This window comes from Rattus norvegicus, chromosome 9, assembly GCF_021556685.1.
Source record: "Rattus norvegicus strain SHRSP/BbbUtx chromosome 9, alternate assembly SHRSP_T2T, whole genome shotgun sequence".
NCBI lineage: Eukaryota > Metazoa > Chordata > Mammalia > Rodentia > Muridae > Rattus > Rattus norvegicus.
This window is the reverse complement of record NC_141542.1, coordinates 38,542,184-38,568,050: the sequence shown is the minus strand read 5'-3', so window position 1 is coordinate 38,568,050 and position 25,867 is coordinate 38,542,184. Positions and strand designations below refer to the sequence as shown.

General features: G+C 43.4%; 1 protein-coding gene and 1 long non-coding RNA gene across 3 annotated transcripts in view; one reads left to right on the top strand and one right to left on the bottom strand.

Annotated features, from left to right (window-relative positions):
- Efhc1 (EF-hand domain containing 1) overlaps positions 1-25,867 on the bottom strand; it is a 38,753-nt gene that overhangs the window by 5,517 nt on the left and 7,369 nt on the right. Inside the window, exons 3-9 of one of the 2 annotated variants that reach the window (XM_087565134.1) lie at positions 24,083-24,370; positions 23,101-23,250; positions 20,867-21,059; positions 16,883-17,103; positions 14,846-14,986; positions 10,693-10,906; positions 9,994-10,108 (exon numbers count right to left, since the gene is read on the bottom strand). In XM_087565134.1, coding sequence (XP_087421260.1) covers positions 9,994-10,108; positions 10,693-10,906; positions 14,846-14,986; positions 16,883-17,103; positions 20,867-21,059; positions 23,101-23,250; positions 24,083-24,370 — 1,322 coding nt within the window. 2 annotated transcript variants of the gene reach the window in all.
- On the top strand, positions 680-8,914 carry LOC148003657 (uncharacterized). Its single transcript, XR_015629447.1, has 3 exons — positions 680-1,617; positions 3,663-3,736; positions 6,549-8,914. It is a non-coding gene; the product is annotated as an uncharacterized LOC148003657 (long non-coding RNA).

Sequence of the window (25,867 nt, the reverse complement as noted above, 5' to 3'; positions counted from 1 at the left end):
AAACAAAAAACAAAAAAAAAAAAACAAAAACAAAAAAAAAAAAACAAAAAAACTCGACAGGTAGGAGATTCTGGCAAAGTTTTTTTTTTAAATAATTTTAATCAATTATTATAGTTATTGTTTGCTCGTTTGGTTGTTTTGTTTTGTTTTGTTTTGACTTTGTTTTGTTTTGTTTGCCTGACTTTGACCTCCCGTGACCGGCAGGGAACAGCTGTCTGCCTCCAGCTGCTGTGGTACATGGAAAGCATAAACCCATCTGGGCTAAGCCAATGTTTCTGCTGTTACCCGTGTGGGTACCAAGTGCATGCAAATGCAACTCTCGTTGACAGCCTGCTTTAGATCAAGAACAGGTGGCGAGAACGAAAAATGGGAAACCAGAACCAAGAGGTCTTGTAGCGCCAGACAACAGAACGCCGCAGCTTACTGGTCCGTGGTACAAGATATAAGGGGCCAAAGGTATCTCGAGAAGAGAAAGGGCGGGGCTAGCCTACGCTGATAGCCCTCTCTTTACTAGACACTGCGCTGCGGATTCGGGTATCATCCCATCGCATTATCTCAACCTTAGAAGACCAGAGGCGAAAATAAAGACAAAAAGAGCAGGTGTGCTGGGAGAGGAAGTGAGAAATGGTTTTTCAGTTTTAACCAGCATTTCAAAAGACACTGTAAACAGACAAAACACGCAGACGTCAGTTAGGAGCGTGGTTAGGACGGAGAGCGCTCTCACACAGTAATGTCTAGAGAGCTTACAAGAGAACAAACCCAGGATCTTGATAAACGGCAACCCAGACGATGTAAATCGGAAGATGTACCTGACAGACTCTCAGGGGCAGAACACGAGATTCTGATGCTCCAGATTAGAGCAGAGGTTTCAAGGGAAGGGTAATAAGGAGTAATTAATACTGTGTGTACACCAAACACGCTAAACGGGGAGGGGGAGGAGCCTGGAACTGAACTGGCTGAGTCTCGCTGAAGATTGCTTTTCTTTCAGCAGGATCTATGGAACACATCCACTTCTTTTACCTTTGTCTGTGGCTGATTTTGTGCTGGAAGGGTGGGGTTGGGTATTCCCAAGAGATGCTGTGTCTGAACCACTCAGCATCTAAATCTCTACAAACAAAAAGCTTGCTGGTCTCTGCTCTAGATGGTCTAGATCACAGCCCCCTGTTGTCTTGTGTATTTGCTTGAGCAGGGTGCGAGCTCAAATATCTGCTGAACTAATGATAATGAGTGAGACTACTTTCTCTTAAAAATTTAAGCCATGTTTATTTCCTTATCACTGCTTGTTTTGTTGTTGTTTTTGATTGCTTGGTTGGCTATTTGGTTCGTTGGATTTTTGGTTTTTGAGACAGAATTTCTCTGGGTAGCCCTGACTGTTCTGGAACTTGCTCTGTAGATGAGGCTGGCCTCAAACTCAGAGATCCACCTGCCTCTGCCTCCAGAGTGCTGGGATTAAAGGTGTGCACCACATTGCCTGGCTGAGACTACTGTATTTGAAAACCATCAATGGCCTTCAAGAAAACAATTCATGAAAAATGTTTTGATTCTCAAGCAGTCAGGAAGCCAAAGTAAGCCTGGTATTTAGAGAAGGTGACAAGGGACTAAAGATGGGTGAAGTGGGTAAGTGTCCACTAAACTGCTTTATCTCACATTTGCCTTTCTCTCCTCTTCTCTTCTCTTCTCTTCTCTTCTCTTCTCTTCTCTTCTCTTCTCTTCTCTTCTCTTCTCCTCTCCTCTCCTCCTCCTCCTCCTCCTCCTCCTCCTCCTCCTCCTCCTCCTCCTCCTCCTCCTCCTCCTCCTCCTCCTCCTCTCTTCTTCTTCTTCTTCTTCTTCTTCTTCTTCTTCTTCTTCTTCTTCTTCTTCTTCTTCCTCTTCCTCCTCTTTTCTGTCTCCCTCTCTCCTCTTCTCCCTCTCTCTCTCTCTCTCTCTCTCTCTCTCTCTCTCTCTCTCTCTCTCTCTCTCTCTCTTTCTCCTCTCTCTCCTTTCCTTTTTTTCTTGGCTTACCGATTTATGCAGATGGGTATCTTGCCTGCATGAATATGTATGGAGCACATGCATGTCTGGTACCCATGGAGGTCAGAAGAGAGCATCAGCTCTCCTGGACTTGGAAGTAAGGACAATTGTGAGCCACCCTGTGTGTGTTGGGAACTGAACTGAACTCAGACTCTCCCCGAGAGTCTGATCACCGCTCCTAACTGCTGAGCCAGCTCTCCAGTCCTTGATTTCACACTTGAACTGCCAAGTCATCATGGGAGAGTTGGAGCTTGCAGACAATGAGGAGATAAGAGACAGCCCTGCAAACACCTCCAAGGGAGAAAGGAAGGACCAGGAGACGCACTGGGTGGGACAGGGCTCCACCTGAAGCTGAAAGGCGCCAGTGTGTACCCAAGGAAGGGGGATGCAGTCTGTATAGAGATGTGTGCTCACGTTGGTCATGCAGATAGGTTTCTGTGTACAAGGTTGGCCTGTGAGCCAAATGCCTGGTTTTGTTGTTGTTTTTTGTTGTTGTTGTTGTTGTTGTTGTTGCTGTTGTTTGTTTGTTTTGTTTTGTTTTTTATTACAAAATTACCAAGAAAGGCCTGGAGAGATACTGCAGTGATTAAGAGCACTGACTGCTCTTTCAGAGGCTCCGGCCCCAACACAATGGCTCACAACTATCTATGACTCCATTCTTAGGGGACCTCATGCCTAATTCTGGGCTCTGTGGGTACCAGGCACCCACATGGTGCACAGACACATATATAGGCAAAACATCCATACACATAAAATTACATTTTTTTTCTTAATTTGCAAAAGAGACCTCAGACCCCCTAAAAACTTGAAGCTGAAGTCAGTATTCGGTCGATTTCCTGTGTGCTATGCTGATTTTCTGGTCCAGAGGAAACAAGGGCTGGCTGCTCCAAACTCCATCCTCTGGCAACTGCCTGCCATACAAGTGCACAGGCCTGGAGATTCTTGGGGAGGAGGGATGCTCTCAAGATTATTAGTTGAATGAAGGATGTGTGCGCTTCCTGGCGTAGAGTTTGTCACGCATGGAAAGGTCGAGAGCCAAAGCTGGACGGGCTTCAAGACACCAGAAGTGCACCAGACAGACAGGAGTGCAGCACCTGACAGATGGGAGTGCAGCACCAGGATTTATGTCATCTACAAGTGTTTCCTCTCACCGGGAACAACTAGGAGAAGCAAGAAGGATCAAACCGAGGATAGCAACAGCCCTCTTAGTCTAAACCCTGCTTGCTTTAATCAGTAGATGGCTCTCAGAGCCCCAAGAGCATCTTTTCCTCATTGCCAAAGTAAAGTAAGATTTTACTGGTAGAGTAGTGGTGCTTAAGCAAACAGCTCCCAGGCTTGCCTGGTATTAGCACAGGCACAGGAGAATAGAAGGGGAGCCTTTTGAGAACTAGTTGAATTGAATGTGATGGCCATGAATACCAAGTGGGCCCTTAGCGCTCTCCGTGCACCCTTTGTCTTTCCTAGACAGCCACACTACTTCTCTCGTTCTCACAGACCAGGATGGGGGGAGGGGCAAACACACACACACACACACACACACACACACACACACACACACACACACACACCCCTGGACTAAAGCTTCCCACTGAATGGCATCGAGTCACCTGTAAAGGAATAAGATCCCATCTTGTTTTTTTTTTTCCTTAAAGGAAAACCTCACAAGCAAATGCTGAATGAGTTTATAATCAGGACATGTGCTTGGCTCTGTGTGAAGTGCGATATGGTAAGAATTCTTTTGGTCTTTCTTTTTTAGTCCTTTCCTTTGTTTAAACATTTATAATGCACCTGAAACCACTTTATAACCTTATTTAATAGAGAAGAGAGCCACTTATTCATTTATTCGTCTGTCTGTTTTTGCAATCATGGACATTACAGGGCAGACCGCGCACATGCCAGACGAGTTCCCTAACTCTGAGCTACACCTTCAGTCTCATTTGACTTTGTTCTTCAGTGGTGGTTTCACCAAGTTCTTCAGGAATGCCCTGAAGCTGTGAGTAGATAGGACCACAGGCCTGTGCCCTGAAGTCTGGCAAGAAGACTTCTTTAGAGAAAATAATTATACCAAAATATCTTTTACTTAATCTTTCAGTCCTCTGAGTAATGTGGTTTTGGGAGCCATCAAAATCATATGTATACACTGTTCTGTATATACTCAAATATTATTCTCCCACAGGGAGCCAGAGCCCACCCTAGGGAATGTCTAACAGTTCCTTGTTCAAACCTCTCTTCTCTCCCTCCATCTTTTCTCCTCCCTTCTCTTCTGTCTTCTCTCTGCCACCCTCTCCATTCCTCCATCTTCCCTCCATCCTTCTCTCCTCCCTCCCTCTCTTTTCTCCCCTCTCAACCTTTTCTTAGCCCTTCCCTGTCTCTCCTCCCTTCCCTCCCTCCTCTGTCCCTCCTCTATGCCTTTGCTTAAATCTATATCAAAATCTCTCTTTTCATAAAACAATCTCAACTTTGCTTCATACTAACTCTCCTGGAAATTCTTTCCACCAGTGTGAGGCTCCGGCTGCTCTGAGCAGAGAGAGGTGCCCCAGGAGGAGGTGCTCCTCTTATAGAAAGACAAACCCACCCAACCCCATACACACACACACACTCACACTCACTCACACACACACACTCACACACACACTCACACACATACATACTCACACACACACTCACTCACACACTCACTCAAACACACACACTCACACACATACATACTCACACACACACTCATACACATACATACTCACACACACACACTCACACACACACATACACATACAGACTCACACACTCACACTCACTCACACACACTCACACACACACACTCATACACATACATACACACACACTCTCACACATACATACACATACAGACTCACACACTCACACTCACTCACACACACACTCACACATACATACTCACACACACACTCACTCACACACTCACTCACACACTCACTCACACACACACTCACACACATACATACTCACACACACACTCACACACACACTCACTCACACACACTCACTCACACACACACTCACTCACACAACACTCACTCACACACACACACTCACACACATACACACATACTCACACACACTCACTCACATACACACACTCACACACACTCACACGCTCACTCACATACACACATACTCACACACACTCACATACACACACTCACACACACACTCACTCACATACACACACTCACACACACACTCACACACATACACACACTCACTCACATACACACACACTCACACTCACACACACACACACTCACACTCACACACACACTCACACACACACTCACACACACACTCACACACATACACACATACACACATACACACACTCACATACACACACACTCACACACACACACACACACACTCATTCACATTCACACACACACACACACTCACACATTTAGCATCTCTGGAATTAAGATGCATTGTTTAACTGGTGGTGAATATGCATTATAATTGCTCATTTTTTCCTGTTGCAGTAGAAAGTAAAATAATACCATATATATTTAATAAAATAAATCATTTCACAAATTCCAATGCCTACTGTACTCTGAACTAACACAAACACTTAGAAGAATTTGCCAACCACATCTGCCTGCCTATTAGACAGGGAATATGCCTATTCCCACAGGTTCTGACTTCCTGTCACCAAAATCAAAGTTTCAAAGAATAATTCCTGGACCCCGGGGGGATTGCCAGACCCTAGTAAGGTTCTATAAGGTTAAAACTAGTAGCACTGCCAATGTTTATCTTTTCATTCCTCTTTCGCTCAAGGTACAAAAATCTTCCTAAATTTTATGCAATAAATGATGTTATTCCAGGCTGAATTTAAAAGCATGAAAATTCAGTTGGCTCCTCTAAAGAAAGCCAGACACTAAAGATATCCTCAGGGCTGGAGAGATGGCTCAGCAGTTAAGAACACTGACTGTTCTTCCAGAGGTCCTGAGTTCGATTCCCACGCCCACATGGTGGCTCACAACCATCTGTAATGGGATCCGATGCCCACTCCTGGTGTGTCTGGAGAGAGTAACAGTGTACTCGCATACATAAATTAAGTAAATAAATCTTTTTAAATTTTTTTTTAAAAAAGTAAAATGTAATTCTTCCCAATAATTGATTTGGGGAAACAGAAACATTGCTTTTTCTACAAGCATCACTCTCTTTTTGTGACTCAGTTCTTTGTGTGGTTGAGGAGCATGTGTGAGGCCCTGGATCCGATCCCTAACATCATATAAACCAGGAGTGGTAGTGTACATGCCCGTCATCCCAGCATCTGGGAGGTAGAGGCAGGAGATCATAATGCTGGTCAGCCTCAGCCACGTATCTATTTCAAGGCTAGCCGAGAATACATGCTACCCTGTCTCCAAAAGAAGTTACCTTTGTAAGTGATTTTAAAAGGGATATTTTTACATTTTCAAATATAATTTCTAGCATGTTAAATATGAACAGGAGAGTATCTTTAGGGTCCCTGGCTTGCATGAAACGTGTCCCTGTGACAATTGTTCTAGGTTGTCAACTTGGTGTCATCTGAAATTAAGCAGAGCCCAAGCTGCTGGGTACACCTGTGATGACCACTTTAGCCTGGACCTTGTGAGGTGGGAAGATGCACTTTAATCTGGGCCACACCTCCTGCTCTAATCCACTGTAAAGAACATGGAAGAAGGAAGCTGGTTCTCTGGGCCAGCTACTGGACCTCACTCTCCCTGGCAAGTCCATTCTTTAAGGGCATTGCAGCCTTGTTCTTTGGGATTCTGGTGTATACAGCAGAGACAGCCAGCTTGTGGACTGAACACCTACTGGATTCTTGGACCTTCTGTTGGTAGACAGTCATTGTTGGACTAGCTGGACCACAGCCCGTAAACCAGTCTAATAAATCTCTCTCTCCCTCGCTCTCGCTCTCGCTCTCCCTCCCTTCCTCCTTCCTTTCTCCCCTCTATAGCTCTATATCTATCTATACATATATATATGTGTGTGTGTGTGTATATATGTTATATATGTATAGATAGAAAAATACAGATATCATATACATATATATTCATATTTTCTATAGTCTCTGTTCCTCTAGAGAACCCTAATTATAAGCTATAGAGTTCCCTATAAGCTCCTGTATTTGATGACTTGGCTCCCCAGCTGGTTGCACTGTTGTTAACCTTTGTGAGGTGGGAGCCTTGCCGGAAGAGGGACATCACTGGGGATGGAGATTGAGCATTTATAGTTTTGTCCTGCTTCCTGTTCATTCTTTTTTGCTCGGTGCTTACGTTTGAGGACGTTTCTCATGCTCCCACTTCCATGCCTGCTGCCTGCTGCTTGCTGCCTGCTGCTTGCTGCCTGCTGCTTGCTGCTTGCTGCTTGCTGCTTGCTGCTTCCTGTAGTACTTCCCTCAGCCCCACAATAGACTCTCACCCCTCCGCGACCACAAGCCTAAATGAGCCCTCCTGTAAATGGTTGAGTTATGGCATTTCCCCACAGCAAGAGAGAAATGGCGAATGCAGGCCTGCAGTATTTTTGTAAGTTACGAATGGTCCCAGACTAACACGTTTTAGGAGCAGTGAGCTGGATAATCAGTGCTCCTAACACAGCAGCAGCTTCCTTCCACTTATTGGCTGAGTTAATCTTCTCTCCCACACATCCATCGGTTCCCTTCCCCACAGAAGCTTGACATACACCAACACCCTTTCTGTTGCCTCAGACAGGGGTCTTGCCTGTGATGGTTTGCTTTAGCTCTGCCTTGCCCTGAGGAGAGATGGGGTCAAAGGCAGGCGGCTTTTGTAGGTTTGGTTTTTTTGCTCACATTTTTGTCCATCTTAAGCCAAACATAAAACAAAGCTTTCAGCTGACTCTACATCCTCTACCAGTTACAGCCCCATCTCTCTGCCCTCCTTGAAGCAAAGCCCCTCAAATACACCGAGTGTATAGACTTTACCCGGAGCGCATCCCATCCTCTCTTGCCTTGGTTTCTTTGGAGCTTTCCTACCTGTCAAACTCTGATGAGGACCTTCATCGAAGCCCTCACTTCCCTGCTTAATGCTAGCTCATCCTTGATTCTATTTTATCCCCTAAATATAAAATATTTCCCAAACCCAAGTGTCTGCCATACTCCCCTAACAAATTCCATTACCCACACTCCCCATTGTCTGCATCTCCATTTGTGGAAGTCCTTTTTGCTGCTCAGGCCCCAATCTTAGAATCCTCTTGAGGCCATCCGATTCTCTTACATCCCCTGTGTAGCTTATCTTTTGTCACAGTGGCTCAGCCAATCAGATCACTTCCTCACTTCATGCTCAGTAGCCATCTCCCACAGCATTTTTATTTAGATTTTAAAGATACACACACACACACACACACACACACACACACACACACACACACACACAGAGAGTCACACACACAGAGTGAGTGCTCTGTGTGCCAAAAGAGGGCATCAGATCACATTATAAATGGTTGTGAGCCATCATGTGGTTGCTAGGAATTGAACTCAGGACCTCTGGAAGAGCAAGCAGCCAGGGTACTTAATTACTGAGCCATCCCTCCAGCCCCTAATTTACATATTATTCTCTCTTATGTTACATCCTGACCACACTTTCTTCTTCCTCCTGTTTCTAGTCTCCCTTCTGATAGCTCTCTCTTCCTCCCCTCCCACCTCCAATCAATCTCATACAGCTCATGCCAGCCTCAGACTCCCCATGGAGCTCAGGCTGGCCAAACTCTTGAACCTCCTGCCTGTACCTCCCAAGCGCTAGAATTTAGGTATGCACCACCACATGTGGCTCTGACTGGACTATCAATGCAGCAGGCAGTGTTGTCCGTTAAAAGCATATGTCAAACCCTGCTATTCTTTTACTCAGAAATTACAATGGATCTCTGCTTTGTTCAGAAAAAAAAAAAAAAAAAAAAAAAAAAAAGTTGGTACCTTCCCAAAAACCAGGTGGGTCTTACATCATTTAGCTCCCTGTTGATTTTTTTTTCTCATTAATTTTTTAAATTTCAGCACGTATTCCTCTTCCTCTCACTCCCTCACCCCAACCACTCTCACTGGTCTCACAGTGAATAAGCCTGCTAACCTGTGCTCGCCCTGAAAATGTCCTCTACACACGGACCCCGAAGTCTCTCTTCCCTTCAAGGCTTTGCTTTCAGGGTGTCTCCCCTCCCACCAAGTAAAACCATAAAGGCCCACCACCCACATTTTCTTGAGTTTTGGAGGGTATTTATCATGGATTGTACTGTGTGATAAACTTGTGATAATCACTGACAACTCCTGTTTAGATCATTCCAGAAAGATAGCGATTTCTTATCTATTTTGTTTACTGATAAGATCAGTGGCCAAGTGATAACTTCTGAAGTAAATGAGACAGGTGTTCATTCAGTTACTATTTGCTACAGGAATAAAAACTGGAAAACTTCTAAGGTCGTAGTTATCATGCTGAGCCAAAAACAAAAACAAAAACAAACAAACAAAAAAAAAACTTCCATGTCTGCCCAACAGCTTCTACCAGGTAAAGGAAATTTGAAATTCTTAAACTATGATTATGCACTTATTTCGACAAGAATTACTTTCTAGGGGGCTGTAGAGATGGGTCAGTGGGTCCGAATGCTTGCCGTCTTAGCATGTGCGTATGAGGAGCCCTGGTCCCAGCACCTACATAAAAAACAAAACAAAAACCCTGGGTGTGACTGCACCATCAACTCTACTACTGTGGGGAGCAGAAATGGGAAGATCCTTGGCTCTTGGGTTCCTTCCAGACTTATGGGACACTGTACCTCAAAGAAAGAAGGCAGACAGTGATGGAACAGGATACTTAACGTTCTCCCCTGACCTCTGCACATGGCTGAACAAGCATGTGCACCTGTGCACACATTGTGCATATATACCACATACATACAATCACACGGAGAGGAATTGTTTTCTAGATGTCCTGCCTATGCCAAGTGTTGACCTTAGGCAGTCAGACATACCATTCCAGTTCTGGTGCAGGAGAATCCTGCTTCCGGATACGGTTCTGGATTGAGGCGAGGGCTTCTGGTGAGTACTGGGAAGCATTGCTCTCCATGTATTTTAAAACATACTCATCTGTATCAAGGATAACAAACCGATGACCGAACACTGAGGAGAGAGGAGCATTACCCTTAAATCAGTTCTGTTTCTCTCATGCACTCAGGAGCAAAATAATGTCAACCCTCTAGCAATTAAGTCCACAGATTAGCATTTGTGAGCCAGACAAGTGAACTGTTTTGCTTTGGGTTTTGGAGACCAGGCTGGCCTAGAGCACACTATATAGACCAGGTTGGCCTTGAATGCACAGAAACCCACCTGCCTCCAAAGTTCTTGGATTAAAGGCGTGTGCCACCACGTCTGGCCAGACTGAATTTTGAATTCTGAGCAGTTGTATACATATGCAATGGTTTCCTCAGGTTCTAGCTAATGAGTGGAGCTGATATAAACAACAATATAGTATCAGCAAGTACAGTCGACTTATAGTTTAATTAACAAGCAAGAAGATTAAGAAATGGCAGCATGAATACAGTCATATTAGTATCGTCTTAATGAGAACACGGTCAAACTCCTCTTATAAGACTTCAGAATGCAGTGAGTCACAGCTATGAAGAATCTGTTTTCCTGGGCAACAGGAAACTCTGAGCTGTGTTACGGCTTACCCTCAATCACAGCACCGATGAAGAAGTCACTTGGTCCATAGTAGATGGGGTTGTCGACTGGAGAGAATGATTTAACAACTTTAGTCCTGCCCAGGAATTTGCCTCCGATGATCCCAGAATTTCGAACAGGTGGCTCAAAGATACTGATCATATCTGTGGCAAGAAAATAAGAGAAGACAAAGCGACGGTCTTTGTCTTCTGGGATAGGGGATTCCTAGGAAGAAGAGGGAAAGAGTATTAAGGTTCATGATGGTTCTAGGAATCGCCAAATGAAACCAAGATGGATCCACGTAAACATGCCATGGCTTGAAGGCCCAGGCTGGGACAGGCAGGGTTTATCTCAGGAAGGCCTCCCAAGGGACGCCATCTGAACTGAACTCCAGTTGATTGCTGCCTGTGGGAGTGCAGACCCAGTGTTAGTAGGTTGTCTAGTTTTGGAGAAGAGGAAAGCTTGGAGTTTCTATTTAAAAACTCCTGGCTTTAAAATGTTGACTTGAGAGTCCAAAGGCAGAAAGGGAGGAAGTGCTTTGGCAATTTACTAAAGGATGAGTCTCCACCCATGGAAGGATGCAGCAGAGAATCACAAGGGCAAAACTCTGGAAAGAAAGCAGGCTGAGCAAGCTCCAGCCATAGGGCTCCCCAGCAAGGAGAGAAGGCTCGCCCAAAAGGCTCGCCCAGCAACCTGAGAAACTCACAGCCTTCAAAAGGCTCAAACACCGTATAGAGGAGTCCCCATCTCAGACGGGCAGTGGCTGGGCAAAATGTTGAGAATCCATTATTTTAAAACTCCGCCATGGTGGTGCATGCCTTTAGGTCCAGTACTTGGGAGGCAGACGCAGGTAGATCTCTATGAGTTTGAGACCAGCCTGGTCTACAGGGCTAGTTCCAGGACAACAAAAAGAAACTCTGTCTTGAAACCCAGCCAAAACAATGAAAAGATAATAACTGATATATCTGGGAGCCTGAGAACAGGAAACAGACATAAGCACAAGGCATGGGTCAGCTTGCCACAGCCCCATTGGGAGAGAGAGCACCAATGAGCAGTTGTGGAGAGCAGGAGGGGTGGATGTTGACAAACCGAAAGAGTGAAGGTGGTAATACTGAGGCAGAAAAGTGCGCAGGGAGAAATAGCTCCACCCCCACAGGTCACATCAACTGCGAAAGTCTCTGTAGCCTTGAGTCTAAGGTCAGGGATGGAGCAACATCCGGGGTCATCTCTCTGCCTTGAGGGTCACTGTTGGAAAGTCCCAGAGCTCTGACATCCCAGTGAACTGTGCGGACATCCAAAGCTGAGTCCCTTCCACAGAGTGACTGCATTCGTTTTCTGTTGCTGTGATAAAACACGGTAAACAAGGCAGCTTATAGATGGGTTTGGGGTTAGCAGTTCTAGAGCATTCGAGTCCATGATGGTGGAGTAGAAGTCGATGGATGGGGCAGCGAGGCAGCAGCTGCTGAGGGCTCACATCTCTCTCTCCACAAGCAGAGAGGTAGACAACTACCCAGGAATGGCCAGTTGCTTTTGAAAGCCAAAGCCCCATCCCCACCCTGCTGTGACACACTTCCTCCCAGAAAGACCTCCTAAGCCTCCCTCCAACAACTGGGGAGCAAGTTTTCAAATGCTAATCACTTACCACAGTGATGGATGCTTAGGGTTCTAGGAAATATGGGACAGGTCTTCTGCTAGTATAGGCCTCAGCGCTGTGCAGTGGGTGCCTTCTCTACTCCTAAGGTGCTTAGAGCCCGCCTACAGCTACAGTATTAACTCTCCTGGGTTATTCCTGACTCCTTCTCTCTCATGCTGCTCTGCCTAGACACTCCTGAACAAGGTTGAGCATGAAGTGTGCGCGCAGTCTTGCCTCCCTTGATCCTGATAGCGGACAGTAGCTTCTTAGCATTTAGCTTCTCTGTACGCTATTTGCCATGGGGTTTGTAGGTGTGTTTTACAAGATGAAGACAATTCCATTCCTTTACTCTCAGTTTCTTTCGGGTTTTTGTTTTGTTTTGCTGTGTACTGATGTGATTCGTTTATTTAAATTGACTTTCCTTCCAAGTGGCCCAGTGATTTAACAGGTTTTTTTTTTTTTTTTTACTTTCATCTCAAGCAGTCAACACACTTTGTGTATTTTATTTTCGCCATGTATGCTATTTTGGCATTCTATTAACACCAGAGTCCAATATGTTGACCAGTGAGGAGGACAGATTTAAATTAGACCCTTGGCAGCTATGGTGTTGCTTCCAGATCCTAGGGATTTCGGTGATGGCAGATACTCCTTTAGGCCCTGTCTCCGATTGCTGCAAGACTTAAGCACCACACACCTCCACTCAAGCCCTCTTTGCTGTCTTCAAAAGATAAACTTAAATGTATTTTTGTCTATATGTAAATCCTCAAGACTATTCCCCATAATTATCATATACTTTCTTTCTTTTGTTTATATTCTCTGAAGAACAAAACCTGGTCTTACTCTGTGGCCCAGATTTTTGTTTTAAAATGTGATGGATTGATTACTTAACAAGTGTTTTGGGAACCTTTTTTCAGTTTCATCCTCAAAATATATTTCACAATTGTTTTCTTTGGGGTGAAGGGTTGTTTTTATCCTCCGTTGAAACCCTCAATCTTACTTTTTATCTCCTTAAATATGATGAACACATCTTCTTAAGCTTGAGTTTGACTTTGAACTTATATTTCTTTCTCAGCTTCATGTATTAAGATAGTTTGCTATATATCAAAGGCACCATGTAGAGAGCTAGAATATTGGAGGCTCAGTTGTTAAGAGTACTGGCCGTTCTTCCAGAAGACCTGGGTTTAATTTCTAGAACCCACACATTGACTCACAACCTGTGGTGGTTTCAAAAGGCTTGGTCCTGGCCCGTGGAAAGTGGCAGTATTAGGAGGTGTGGCCTTGTTGGAGGAAGTGTGTCACTGTAGGGGTGGGCTTTAGGACCTTTGCTTAAGCTCTGCCCAGGGAAGAAGGAAGAGTCTACTCCTGACATCCTTGGGATCAAGGTGCAGAACTCTCCATTCCTTCTCCAGCACTGTGTCTGCCTGGGCACTGCCATGCTTCCTGCCATGATGATAATGGGCTGAACCTCTGAAACTGTAAGCCAGCCCCAGTTAAATGTTTGTCTTTATAAGTTGCCTTGGTCATGGTGTCTTTTCACAGCAATGGAAACTCTAAGACACAACCTTTTCAACCACCTGCTACTCCACTTGCAGGATCTGACACCCATCTTCTAGCCTCCTGGGCACCAGACATACACTTGATCTATTATGGTGGTCCCTGCAGGCCTTCCGGACAGCAGCAAAATGGTCCACAAAGAGGCAAAAATAAAACTCTGTTCAGCCTAACTCAGACACCAGTACTGGGCCAAAGCTTCAAGGGGCTGATGCCAGTTCATTTAATTTAGCCATATGGCACAGTGCCATTTTGGAAGAAGGTTTTCTGATCACAATTAACTCAGTCCCTCAAGCACAGCAAAGCTTAAGATATGTTTACATTGAAGTTCTTTACAAAGTACATTTGGCTTTGACCCTAGGTTGGTTCTGTTGACTTGGAAGTGATCCTCAAGATAAGGAGCTAGGGAGAATGACAGGTAAACATACTAGTCTGTGAGGAGTCAGGAATTGGCTTGGCTCTAAAATAACAGAGAAGTCACTTAGCCTGTTGTAAAGTACAAAGACAAGTTTTATGACCTAGAGGTAGTGCTCTAGGTTTTAGGGGAAAGAGTCTGGAAGAGGCAAAGCCTGAATTCTGAAGGATAGGGTAAGCCTGGATCAGCAGGTTGTAAACTACATTCCCAACATTCCCTGAGGAAGGCGGGTCACGCAACTTTTAGTAAAATGGACATACATGCAGGTTCAAACCTTCATATGCACAAAGTCATTTTTAAAAATTTCAAAAGGCAGTATCTATTAAACTATTATACTATTATAATATCTATATGTAATATATATAATATATAATATCTATTATAGTATCTATTATACTTCAACTTTTTATACTGAATATACAATGTATCCAATGTAGTTATGACAGCAAGTGCTAAGAATCGGTAAGGCGGTTTCTGCTATTCAGGAAATAGACTCTGGGAAGGTCTGTAACACACAGATAACTCGAATATCACGCACTCGCAGTTGCTTAGCGGAGGCACTCACCAGTGCCGCCAGGTAGCGGAGCACCTTGTTGTCGTTCATCAGCATCTTAACAATATCTTTTCTGGGAGCTTTGGGAACGAGAGCAAAACAATTCTGAGCAGAGTCTTCGATTAGCCCATAACCATTATAAGGAGGCAACTCCTGGTGATGAAACAAGAAGAAAGGCTACTGGTATTCGAGTTCCACTAGCGGTCACTGTGGGTGTCACTGTGAGCTCAGAAACACTTACTCTAAAGCACCTTCTGAGAATTGCAAGTTCATGGCCAACCCGGGTTATGTTATTAGAGCTCGTCTCAAAAACAAAGGAATGAACATCCTATTCTCAGCGAGTCACAAGACACATTAAAGAACTAGGAAATTGGCACATTTAAAGGAAAAGAAAAAAAAAAAAAAACACAGATGTTATCCCTGAAGAAGATCCAAGGGAGGTGTGCTTGACAATGGTTTTAAAACGACTGGTCTTAAAAATGACCCAACGGGGCCTGCCCACGGGATGATTCATCCATCGAGGTGAAACCACTCTCTCCACAAGCCTCTCGACCTGAATTTGAACCCTGAAATCTACAGTGGAAGGAAAGAACCAACTCCCAAAAGTTCTCCCCTGACCTCCACACATGTGCCATGGCACACATTCAAAACATACAAAGAAATAAAGCAGGCCAGTGGAGAAATGTACATGTAGCAAAGCTGTCCCTCAGAAATGAGGGACAAATTTAGGTACTTCTAAACGAACAAAGGCTGGGGGACTTAGTTACCTCTGCACCTGACTGGCAAGCAGTCTGCAGGACGTTAGACCATCCTCTAGCCATTCCATAACACTGAGCACACAGAGGTTAACTCAGAGACATCACAAACTCATCTACAAGTAAGTACTATTATAATGTTGGGTTACGATGCCATTTTTTTCTCTTCTACGTAGTTTAAGAGAGCAAGGGACATAGGAGAAAGCAGAGGACTTGTCTATCATGTGCCACATCCCAGGTTTGACAGCCAGCATTAAAAAAACAAGACAAAACAAAACAAAAGCAGCCCTTCACGATGTGGGAAACGGATTGACTTAAAAGCAGTGGGGAAACCCCTCAAATCTACAGAGTATACTTTGAGTTAATGCCATTGAACTAGATGCTTTAAGGGAGAAGTTAAGACAGCACACTGTGTGGATGTGTACACGATTTAAAACTTGGGAAAGGCCAGGCAGTGGTGGTAAGCACCTTTAATCCCAGCACTCAGGAGGCAGAGGCAGGTGGACCTCTGTGAGTTCCAGGCCAGTGTGGTCTAGAGATTGACCAGGACAGCCAAGGCTATACGGAGAAACCTTGCTCCTAAAAGATAATGGGGAAAAAATGAAAACATTGTAAAATTAATATGAGTTTTACTATAAAAGTAAACATTATAGCGACCTGGTGACTACCAGAAGGAAGTCCTCTGGCCATCCTCCTGCCTGCTACCTTCACATTCCTACAAAGAGAAACAGGGCCCACAATGACATGGTAGCCCTCGGCAGCTGTTGCTTAGCCTTTGGGAGCAGAGGTTAGTCACAGAAGTCACTTGAAATGTGCTATGGGCATTTTCCACGTTGATATGCATACATCCACTTTATCTTCTACAGGCCATACACGTTTCTGCTAGTATGGCTAGATGAGTTTTGTCAATCTCATTCTTCATGCTGCATAAAACATGTATTCCTTTACAGTCCTCAAAGCATATTTTGTAGGCCAAAGATAAATAGTATTCTACGGAATTAAAATGACAACAGAGAGCACTTCAGAAAGGTTATTCTAACTGGCTTTCCTAGGAACAGTATAGAAAAATTGCGATAAACACTAGGTACTGGAAATCTTTAAAATAGAGCATATTATAAAACCTCATTACTGTCGCTCTGTTTCTTTGGAATATTGCGAGACTGTGGGGACTTCCGTACAGTGATGGGCTCTGTGTTTCTCCGTTTGTGAGCCTCTGTCATACAGAAGCCATTCACTGGAGTTCTTCAGTTTCTACATCTTATTCTCACCACATTCAGGACTTCTATCCCATTACCTGTTTTACAGGAGGCGGCTCCTTCTTGCTCACGTCAACTCGTGGTAAATCGGACATTCCAAACTTGTCTTTGTAGAACTGTCGGGTGAACGGATCACAGTCATAAATGAAGAAGGTCCTCCCGAGGATGGTGAGTGGCTTTCCCACGATGAAGTCCTTGGCAGTGTACCACTCTAACACCTCTTGATCGGAGATTTCCAGCACACACTGAGGGAAATTCTCTAATAGGACATGGGGTTAGAAGGGTGAAGGAATAAACGGGGGAAGAAAGCTTCACACGAGAGCTGAATACTCTCAAGGGCTGGCTCTGTTTAAGGGCTGGGCACCTCCTGATGGTCGTTCGGCTCTGTTTTTCGATCTTTGACAGAATCCACAAATAATATGCCAGATATTTTTCACAATATCTCCCTTCTATACTCAGCTAGCTACCACTACCATCACAAACCTTAAGACCCAAAGAATTAATACCCCAGTCATATGAGGCATAAGAGAGTCGTTCCAGCTCGTCACCCAGTCTTCTACCCAACAATTATTAGGGATTATCTGCACACAAAGTACACTGCTAACCATCGAGGTTACACAGTTAACTGTGCAAAAACAACCCCTGTTTTTGTGGAGAAAATGCTGTTTGTTGAGATAGACGCTAAATAATAATAGCATAGATAATGAGTCACCATCCACCCAACGATGGCCATTGCTATGAATAGAGCGTGACTTAGTTACACGCATGAGGCAGGGGCATAGACAATGAGTTGATTACAGTCGTCCACTCCTGTAGGAATCACCTCCAATTACTCAGTGAGTCTTGCATTTGGGATCCAAGTCCGGTTTCATCAGTGTTTTTTTGAGAACTAAGGGTTGACTTATTTCCGATCAGCATGGTCTCTGTGGACATTAACCAGAGCCAGTTGGCTCCATGGGGTACCACATTACATAACTGTAAGCACAGAGCAGAAATGCAGGGAGCCGGAAGCAGGGCGGGACTCTCCTGACTGGTAACTGCTGAGATGGAAAATTAGAAAAAAGACAGAATTTCTGGGAATGATAAGTAAATGCTGACTCAACAACCCTCTCGGTTTTCCAGCAGATCCAATAAAAACATAAAACTGTACACAGTAGCTGGCTGTGATGACACACGCCCTTAATCCCAGCACTGGGAGGAAGATGCAGGTGGATCTCAGTAAGACTGAGGCCAGCCTGGTCTATAAATCCAGTTACAGAACAGCCAGGGCTGTAACACAGGGAAACCCTTTCTTGAACATGCTGCCCTCTCGCAAATCGCATATATTAGTGGGGTGCCATGGGAGGTTTTGATGTGTGTCTCTATTGTGTAGTGACTAAAATCAGCTTATCAATGTGTTGGTGTTTTATTCCTCTATGGTAAAAGTAGTCAAAATCTTTTGGGTTTCATATTTTTTTTTTTGTTTTGTTTTATCTTGTCCTGTTTGAGGCAGGGCCCTAGTATGTAGCACTGCATTTCCTTGAACTTGTAGTCACAGCCTCCTGTGGGCTAGCACAGGCATGGCCTGGCATGGCTGTCCCAGCTTTTTGTAGTATACAGTATATACTTATCTATAGCCATGGTGCTGGGTAGTAGCACTCATCAATTTTTTCCTATCTCCTCTCCACTTGTCTGTTCCTCTATGTGTGTGTGTGTGTGTGTGTGTGTGTGTGTGTGTGTGTGTGTGTGTTGATAACTATTCATCCAGGTCTAATTTCTATTCTTTTTTTTTTGGAGCTGGGGACCGAACCCAGGGCCTTGCGCTTCCTAGGTAAGCGCTCTACCACTGAGCTACTAAATCCCCAGCCCCCAGCCCCTAATTTCTATTCTTAACTGGGTTGCTTGCTGTTTGTCTGTTTGACCTCTTGTTTGGTTTTGCTATTGAGAATTTACCTGTTAGTTCTGCATGTATTTTGGATACTAACCCCCTGCAGAAGTCTAGTTAGCAATTGTGTTTCTATTCTACCTGCTGCCTCTTCGCCCTCTCTTTGTTCTTTTTGTGGGACAGAAACTTTTTAACTTCATAAAGCCCACTTGTACATTTTGGTTTTGGTTTCCCAGGCTTTAGGGATCTTGAAAAATAAAACAAAAGCAAACAACAACAACAACCAAACCTGACTTTTTCAGTTTCTTAAGTCATTTCCTCCTGTTTGTTTCATGTCTGGCATTTACATCACTCATCTCTCTTGAGTTAATTTTTGTAACTGGAAAAAGAGAGTAACCATTCCCATCTTAGAAAAAGACCTGTAGCTTCTCCTCATCCAGTATAATGCCAGGTTTACCATATGGGATCTATATTTCCTTGAAGTACATTCCTTCTAAATATAGTTTGTTTAGTGATTTTATTAAGAACGGATGTTGAATTTATACAGTGCGTTTTCTGCAACTCCTGAGATGGTCATGTGGTTTTAATGAGGGACTTGTTTTTGGTCTGCTCATCTTTAAAGATTTTTGAATGATTCCTTCTTGAAAGTTGTGTTGTCTAAAAGTCTGTCCCCCTCTCTTCTCTTTTATCTAATGTTGTCATATATGTATGTTCATAATGATCTGTAGTGAACTTTTAAAAATATTTATTTTCTTTCTGATTATGTGCATATATGTGGAAGTGGTGGGTCCTGGAACTGGGGTTACAGTCAATTGTGAGTCATCCTATGTAGGAACTTACGGTTCCTACATTCTCGTGACAAAACTCAACTCAGGTCCTCTGCTAGATCAGTGCACATTCTCAACTGCTAAGTCTCTACAGCCTATAGCAAACTTTTATATTGCTGTGGTATCTATTGTAATGTCTCCCTTCTTGCTGATGATTCAGAGTTTTCTCTTTTTCCTTAGTCCAGCTACAGGACAGCCAATTTTGTTCATATTTCTTGGAAAAACAAACTATTTTAATGATCCTTTGTATTTTTTCTTTTCATTTGTTTTATTTATTTTTTGCTCTTATTCTCTCTTTTCTCCCTCTCTCCCCCCCCCCTAACTTACAGATTGTTTTGCTTCTGGTTTTCTAGTTCTCTGGTATGCATCAATTGCTTATTGAGATCAGCGTGAACCAGAGAGCATGCAAAAATGATTGTCCATCTCCCCAGCTCTCCACTCCGGGCAAAGATAGGTTTAGACTCTTAAGACACAGGTCCCAGCTTTCCAATGTTCACCATGGATACTAAGTGGATTTTACTTGAGGCAAATGTTACAGTATCTCATTTGACTTTCTGTTTTTCTGCAGCCTAATGATACTTCTTAAGACCTAACTGTTGACTTTTTGCATAAAGCCTATTTATTGCTTCTAATTACTATATCAAAACCAAGATATAAAGCTGGGCCTGGTGGCACACACCTTCGATCCCAGCACTGGCACAGGAGTGCTGTCTATGCAGTAGGCTCCATGTTAGGCAATGTTACTTAGTAGGATGCTAAGTAACTTACTTGGCTTAGTTAAGAGTCAAAGGTTCCAACGCATACAATGAAATGAAGTTAAGATTAAGTGCTCCGTGGGCCTTGGATGTAGGTCTGATGTGCCAGTCCAGGCAGGAGTGAAAGATCAAGGCCAGGCTGGGGTGCAGAGTGAGGGGAAGGTCATCTTGGAAACTTAGGGAGGCCTTGACTAAAAATAAAAAGAGGAGAGAGGGCTGGGGTGTAGCTGAGTGTCCAAGTGATTCCCTGGCATGGACTCCCAAGTGTCACCGAGACAAACGTGTGACCCCAACACTAGATGGGTTCAGTCTAAGAGCCTTGCTCTCTCTATCCATCTTTAAATGAATTATCTGCCGCGTGGTTTTGCTTTTATCCGTGTCAAGTCATCTCTACTAGAGAATGAAGGAGGTATGCCTGGTCTAAAAGGAAAATCACAGAAAAACCATTGTTAAAAAAGGAAGAATGCACCAACGTGTTCATTCATGTTAGTACAAAAGACTAACCCCACTGACGACTGGCTCCCTCGAACTCCCCAAACCTCCCTAATAACAGAGGACACGTCTAATCCAACTTACTTCCGTTATCCACCAAAACTTTGGGCATGCGCTGTCGGTTCATGAGGAGTGGGAAGGGGTCCCTCCCGTTGTTCCGTTCGTGGACCTCACGGATCTCCACAGTGTCATCCATGAGGTAGTAATGAATGATGTAGTGGCGACACTCTCCAAACAAGCTATCCGTGTCGTCCCAGATCGCGTAGAATCGAAGGACCTTTGAGGAGTCCAAAGTGGTGACTTAAGATTCTAAAGCACAGTTTTAACTGCTTTGACAAGTGTCTGTCAGACAATGAAGTGCAGTGGTTAAAACACTTTCTGACAGGAAATTAGAAAAAAAAATCAAGGATACACAAATACACAAAAAAATCATGTACCACGTCTTGCCTTACCAGCTGGAAAGAATAACACAAGTCTTCTAAGTTTCTGCCAAGAAAGGAGAGCTTACTTAGGCCCCGAATATTTGTCTGGGAAAGAGAAGCTGAATTAAAAAAAAAAACAGTGGAGTTTCCTATAAAGGATTTATGCATAGTAGCAAAGATACATGACGAATTATGGATATAGAGCTGGCGTGGAAGGAATTCTCATAATCAGCCTGTCAAAACACACCCACTGGTAATAGGACGGACAGAATCTTCTAATTTAAAGCAACAGCAGAAAGCCAGGTGTGGTGGTGCACGCCTGTAATCCGAATGCATGGGATGCCGAGGCAGGAAGACCGTGAGTTCAAATCAAGCCTGGGATACATTGCTAACTTGAGGCCAGTCTGGGCTATTTAGTGAAACTTTGTCTCAAAAAAGAAATAAGCAAATTAGTCACTTAATTAATTAATAAAGATTAGGGTGTGGTATACGCCTTTAATTCTAGCATTCTCAACACAGTCAACTAACAAGCCAACTAAACAACAACAAACAAACAAACAAACAAAAAACAAAAACCAGCAGCAAAATCCACAATACTAAGTCCATGCTAACACTGGGTAGAACTTTCTGAAATAAAAAAATTAAGCTTTCAGGAAGTTACGCCAATAACTTCAGAGTAATCACTGTCGTTAATTCTCTTCCCTTTATGGGTGAAAGAAGATTCAGATGTGCCTCTCTGCTGAATTGGGGGCTAGAAAGCTGGGCCAGAGTCAGAAAGGGCTCAGAGCCTTCTGAATTCTAGCTGACACTAATGAAATATTCAGCAGGGATACATGCGAGGTGGGATTCCCGAAGCATCCACGAGAATATTTGAATTAACTATTTTATTTTAATAACTATGTAGTGTCGGAATAAATATATAACAGCTTTCAACTTTCCCCCAGATTCATGTAAGCCTTCCCAGAAGCTTCTGTGAGATTAACTCACCAGGCAGTACTGTGCAAACTCATTTCTATGTCAGCTTGTCATAAGCTAGAGTCATCAGAGAGCTCTGGGAGAGCCTCAGTGGAGAAAATGTCTCCATGAGATCAGGCTGTAGGCAAGCCTGTTAGGTATTTCTTAATTAGTGATTCATTGGGGGAGGGGCCAGCCCATTGTGGGTGGTACCACTCCTGGGCTGGTGGTCCTGGGTTCTATAAGAAAGCAGGCTGACCAAGCCATGAAGAGCAAGCCAGTAAGCAGCACCCCTCCATGGCCTCTGCATCAGTTCCAGCCCCTGGGTTCCAGCCTTGCTTGAGTTCCTGTCCTGACTTCCTCCAGTGATGAACTATGATATGGAAGAGAAGGAAAATAGACCCCGTCTTCCTCAAGCTGCTTTTGGCCCTGATGTTTCATCAGGACAACAGCAACCCTGACTAAGACAGAGAAACGGAAGTGGGGAATTTGAAATGGAAAGAGAAGTAGATGCGTGTGTCTCAGGAATTGCTTTACCATGAGAACACATGGATGGATTTACAAGATGTCAACGGATGCCTTTATATCTCTAATAATAAAGCCGAGGGCCTGCCAGATGGCCCACTAGGTAATGGAGTTTGCTACCAAGCCTGACAACCTGAGTTTCATGCCCAGGACCCACAGGACAGAATGAGAGGACCACTGCCCAGAAGTTGTCCTTTGACTCCAGTAGGAATGGCATACACTTGCACATCCAAAAATTAATAAAATGTAATAAAATGTTTAATACATTTAAAAAGTAGAGATATAGGCATAGTTTTAGCCCTACATGGAACCACTGTGTGACAATGGTTAAATTATATGCAGGCTATCAAAGCAGTTTTCCCATAAACACATGTCCACATTCAATCAGGAGTGATCCTACTCGATTAGGTGACTTACTTGTTTGTCAAAGGTGAGAAACTGCTTCAGTTGGTCAAAGTCTGATGGGGTGACATATTTTCGAACAGGTTCTTTTCGGAGTTCAGTGTAAGGGTCTAGAGGCATCTTCTCTGATGGATTTAATTCAATGCCTTGACTTTCCAAAAAATCCTAAAATTTCAGAAATAATGTCAACACTTTTCTGAAGGTTTTAAAAGTCATAAATAATGGTCTGAAAATAAGTGTGATATCATGATATTAACAACTTGTTGACAGATTGGGCATGTATTAGAGATACTATCTCCAGTGACCCAACTGGAGATATACTGTATACACACACACACACACACACACACATTTATACATATATATATACATACACACATACATATACACACACTTATACACATATATATACATACATACATATACACACATTTATACATATACATACACACATACACACATACATATACACATTTATACATATACATACACACATATACACACATTTATACATATATACATACATACACACATATACACACATTTATACATATATACATACATACACACATTTATACATATATACATACATACACACATATACACACATTTATACATATATACATACACACACATACACACACATTTATATATATACATACACACATATATATATATTAGGAAGATATGCTATGATAACTAGATATCTTAAATATGAAAAATTCTGGCATTGTTTTAAAACAAGCATCTAAAACCCAAAATTTCACCCAATATATGTTTCCCTTTTGCAAGTTAAGGCAAGTTGAGATGGAATAATGTCCCAAACTTTCTAACTCACTTAAAAATAAGTATATAATTATTTCTTTAAAAGCTAGAACAAATTTGGCATTGGTTTCCTAATGTTTACACTGACCTGCTTAGTAACTCACACACAGTCAGAGTGTCCTTCCCCACACACTCGTAAATGGAGTATACCGCCAGCTAGAATACGCTATACCTGAGTGAATCGGTCGCAGTCAACAATGCGGAAGGTTTTGCCATAAATTGTAAGGTTGATTCCACGGTTCAGGTCCTTCCAGTGGTAGTGGTCTCCCACATCATTCTTGGCTAGTCGCTGGCGTTTGACTAGCTTGCCTTGTGGGATCCCAGAGTTCTCCACGACAGGCTCGATGACAGACATGCTGTCATCCTCTAGGTAGTAGTAAATGTTCACCCGGCGGATTCGGTAATGCTCCTCCATTGATATGGGAACATCTTCTTGGAAGTAGGCGCTAAATTTCAGCACCTGTAACACACAACAGACAGTTTGTCATTGTCATCTGGGGGACACCAGCCACTGTCCTTAAAAGAGGAGAATGCAGGAAGAGTGGAGCTAATGTCCCACCATAAACTCATTGGACAGCACCCAAATTATGAAAAAAAAATGCCCTCACAGTGTTCAGAAGCATTTGTGTTCTACATAGACCAAAGCTTAGGCTTCTGAAGACCATTCATTCAATGTGAAGTCAGAATAGCTTACTGAGTACAAGTTAAACTGTGTTATAGGAGCATATATATTTTGGTGCTTTATTTAGTATTTACGTTCAGAGAGACACAAAACATTAGAAGGATGTTCTAGCTAGGCAAAAGAGTGTACCCAAACCTCTACTTAAGTAAGGGGTGTGGGACGGAGGGAAATTAAGATCCTTAAATTAAGACACGTGTGTGTGTCTTAATCAATGAGGACACAAAAGCACAGGTTTTTAAAAGGAGAAAAAAATCAAACAAAAATAGCTGTCTACTGCTTAGGAAAACCATAAACGAAAAGGAAGGAAGCCCTTAAAATTCCACAGAGAGCTAAAAATGTAAATAACAGTTTTGGAATAAAAAAGAGATGGAAAACATTTTAAAAATCCAAGAAGACAGACAAAAGGCACTGTTTGGTAGGATATATAAAGGGAAATAAAGGCGGAGAAGGACAAATTTAAAGTAATATATTGCATCCAGTGCAAAGAATCCAAAATGTGAACTCTACCACGGAAGCTCACAGGAAGCAGGGTGTGTTCGAACCGCAGGCTTGTACATATACAAACCGTTAAAGCAGAGTTCCTCAGCGAGTCCAACATGGCTACTTTTACAGTGGATTAAAATTAGCATCCGCACTGGTAAAAAAGCTCTTCTGAGGCCATATATGGGCCAAGTTGGGACGGAAACTCTACTGGCCTTTCCTTTCCACACACTTCACTGCTTCTTAGTTGGGGCTGCGGTGGGAGAGGAACCCTTTTGGGAAAAGTGGCCAACGAATACTCGCACCCCCAGACATGTTGGATTTGAGGTACGAGAAAGTTTCAGATATAGCTGAACGGGGGCGGTGGAGAGTTGGGGAAGGGGTGGCGGGGCGGACTCCAGACAGTGGTGGCAGAAGATGGAGGAAGGAACGTGGGAGCAATGGGCAGAGTACAGAGGCAAAGAGAGTGCCAGCCCTTCTCAAGAACTGGTCTGCAAGGGCAAGCGACCACAATGGAACAGTAGAAGGAGCCTGATGGCTGACGGCGAGGTGTGTGTGTGTGTGTGTGTGTGTGTGTGTGTGTGTGTGTGTGTGTGTGTGTGTATGTATATATATATATGTGTGTGTGTGTGTATGTATATATATATATGTGTGTGTGTGTATGTATATATATATATGTGTGTGTGTGTATGTATATATATATATGTGTGTGTGTGTGTGTGTGTGTGTGTGTGTGTATAAATGTGTGTGAGAGAGAGAGACAAGAGAGAGAGACAGAGAAACAGGGAGACAGAG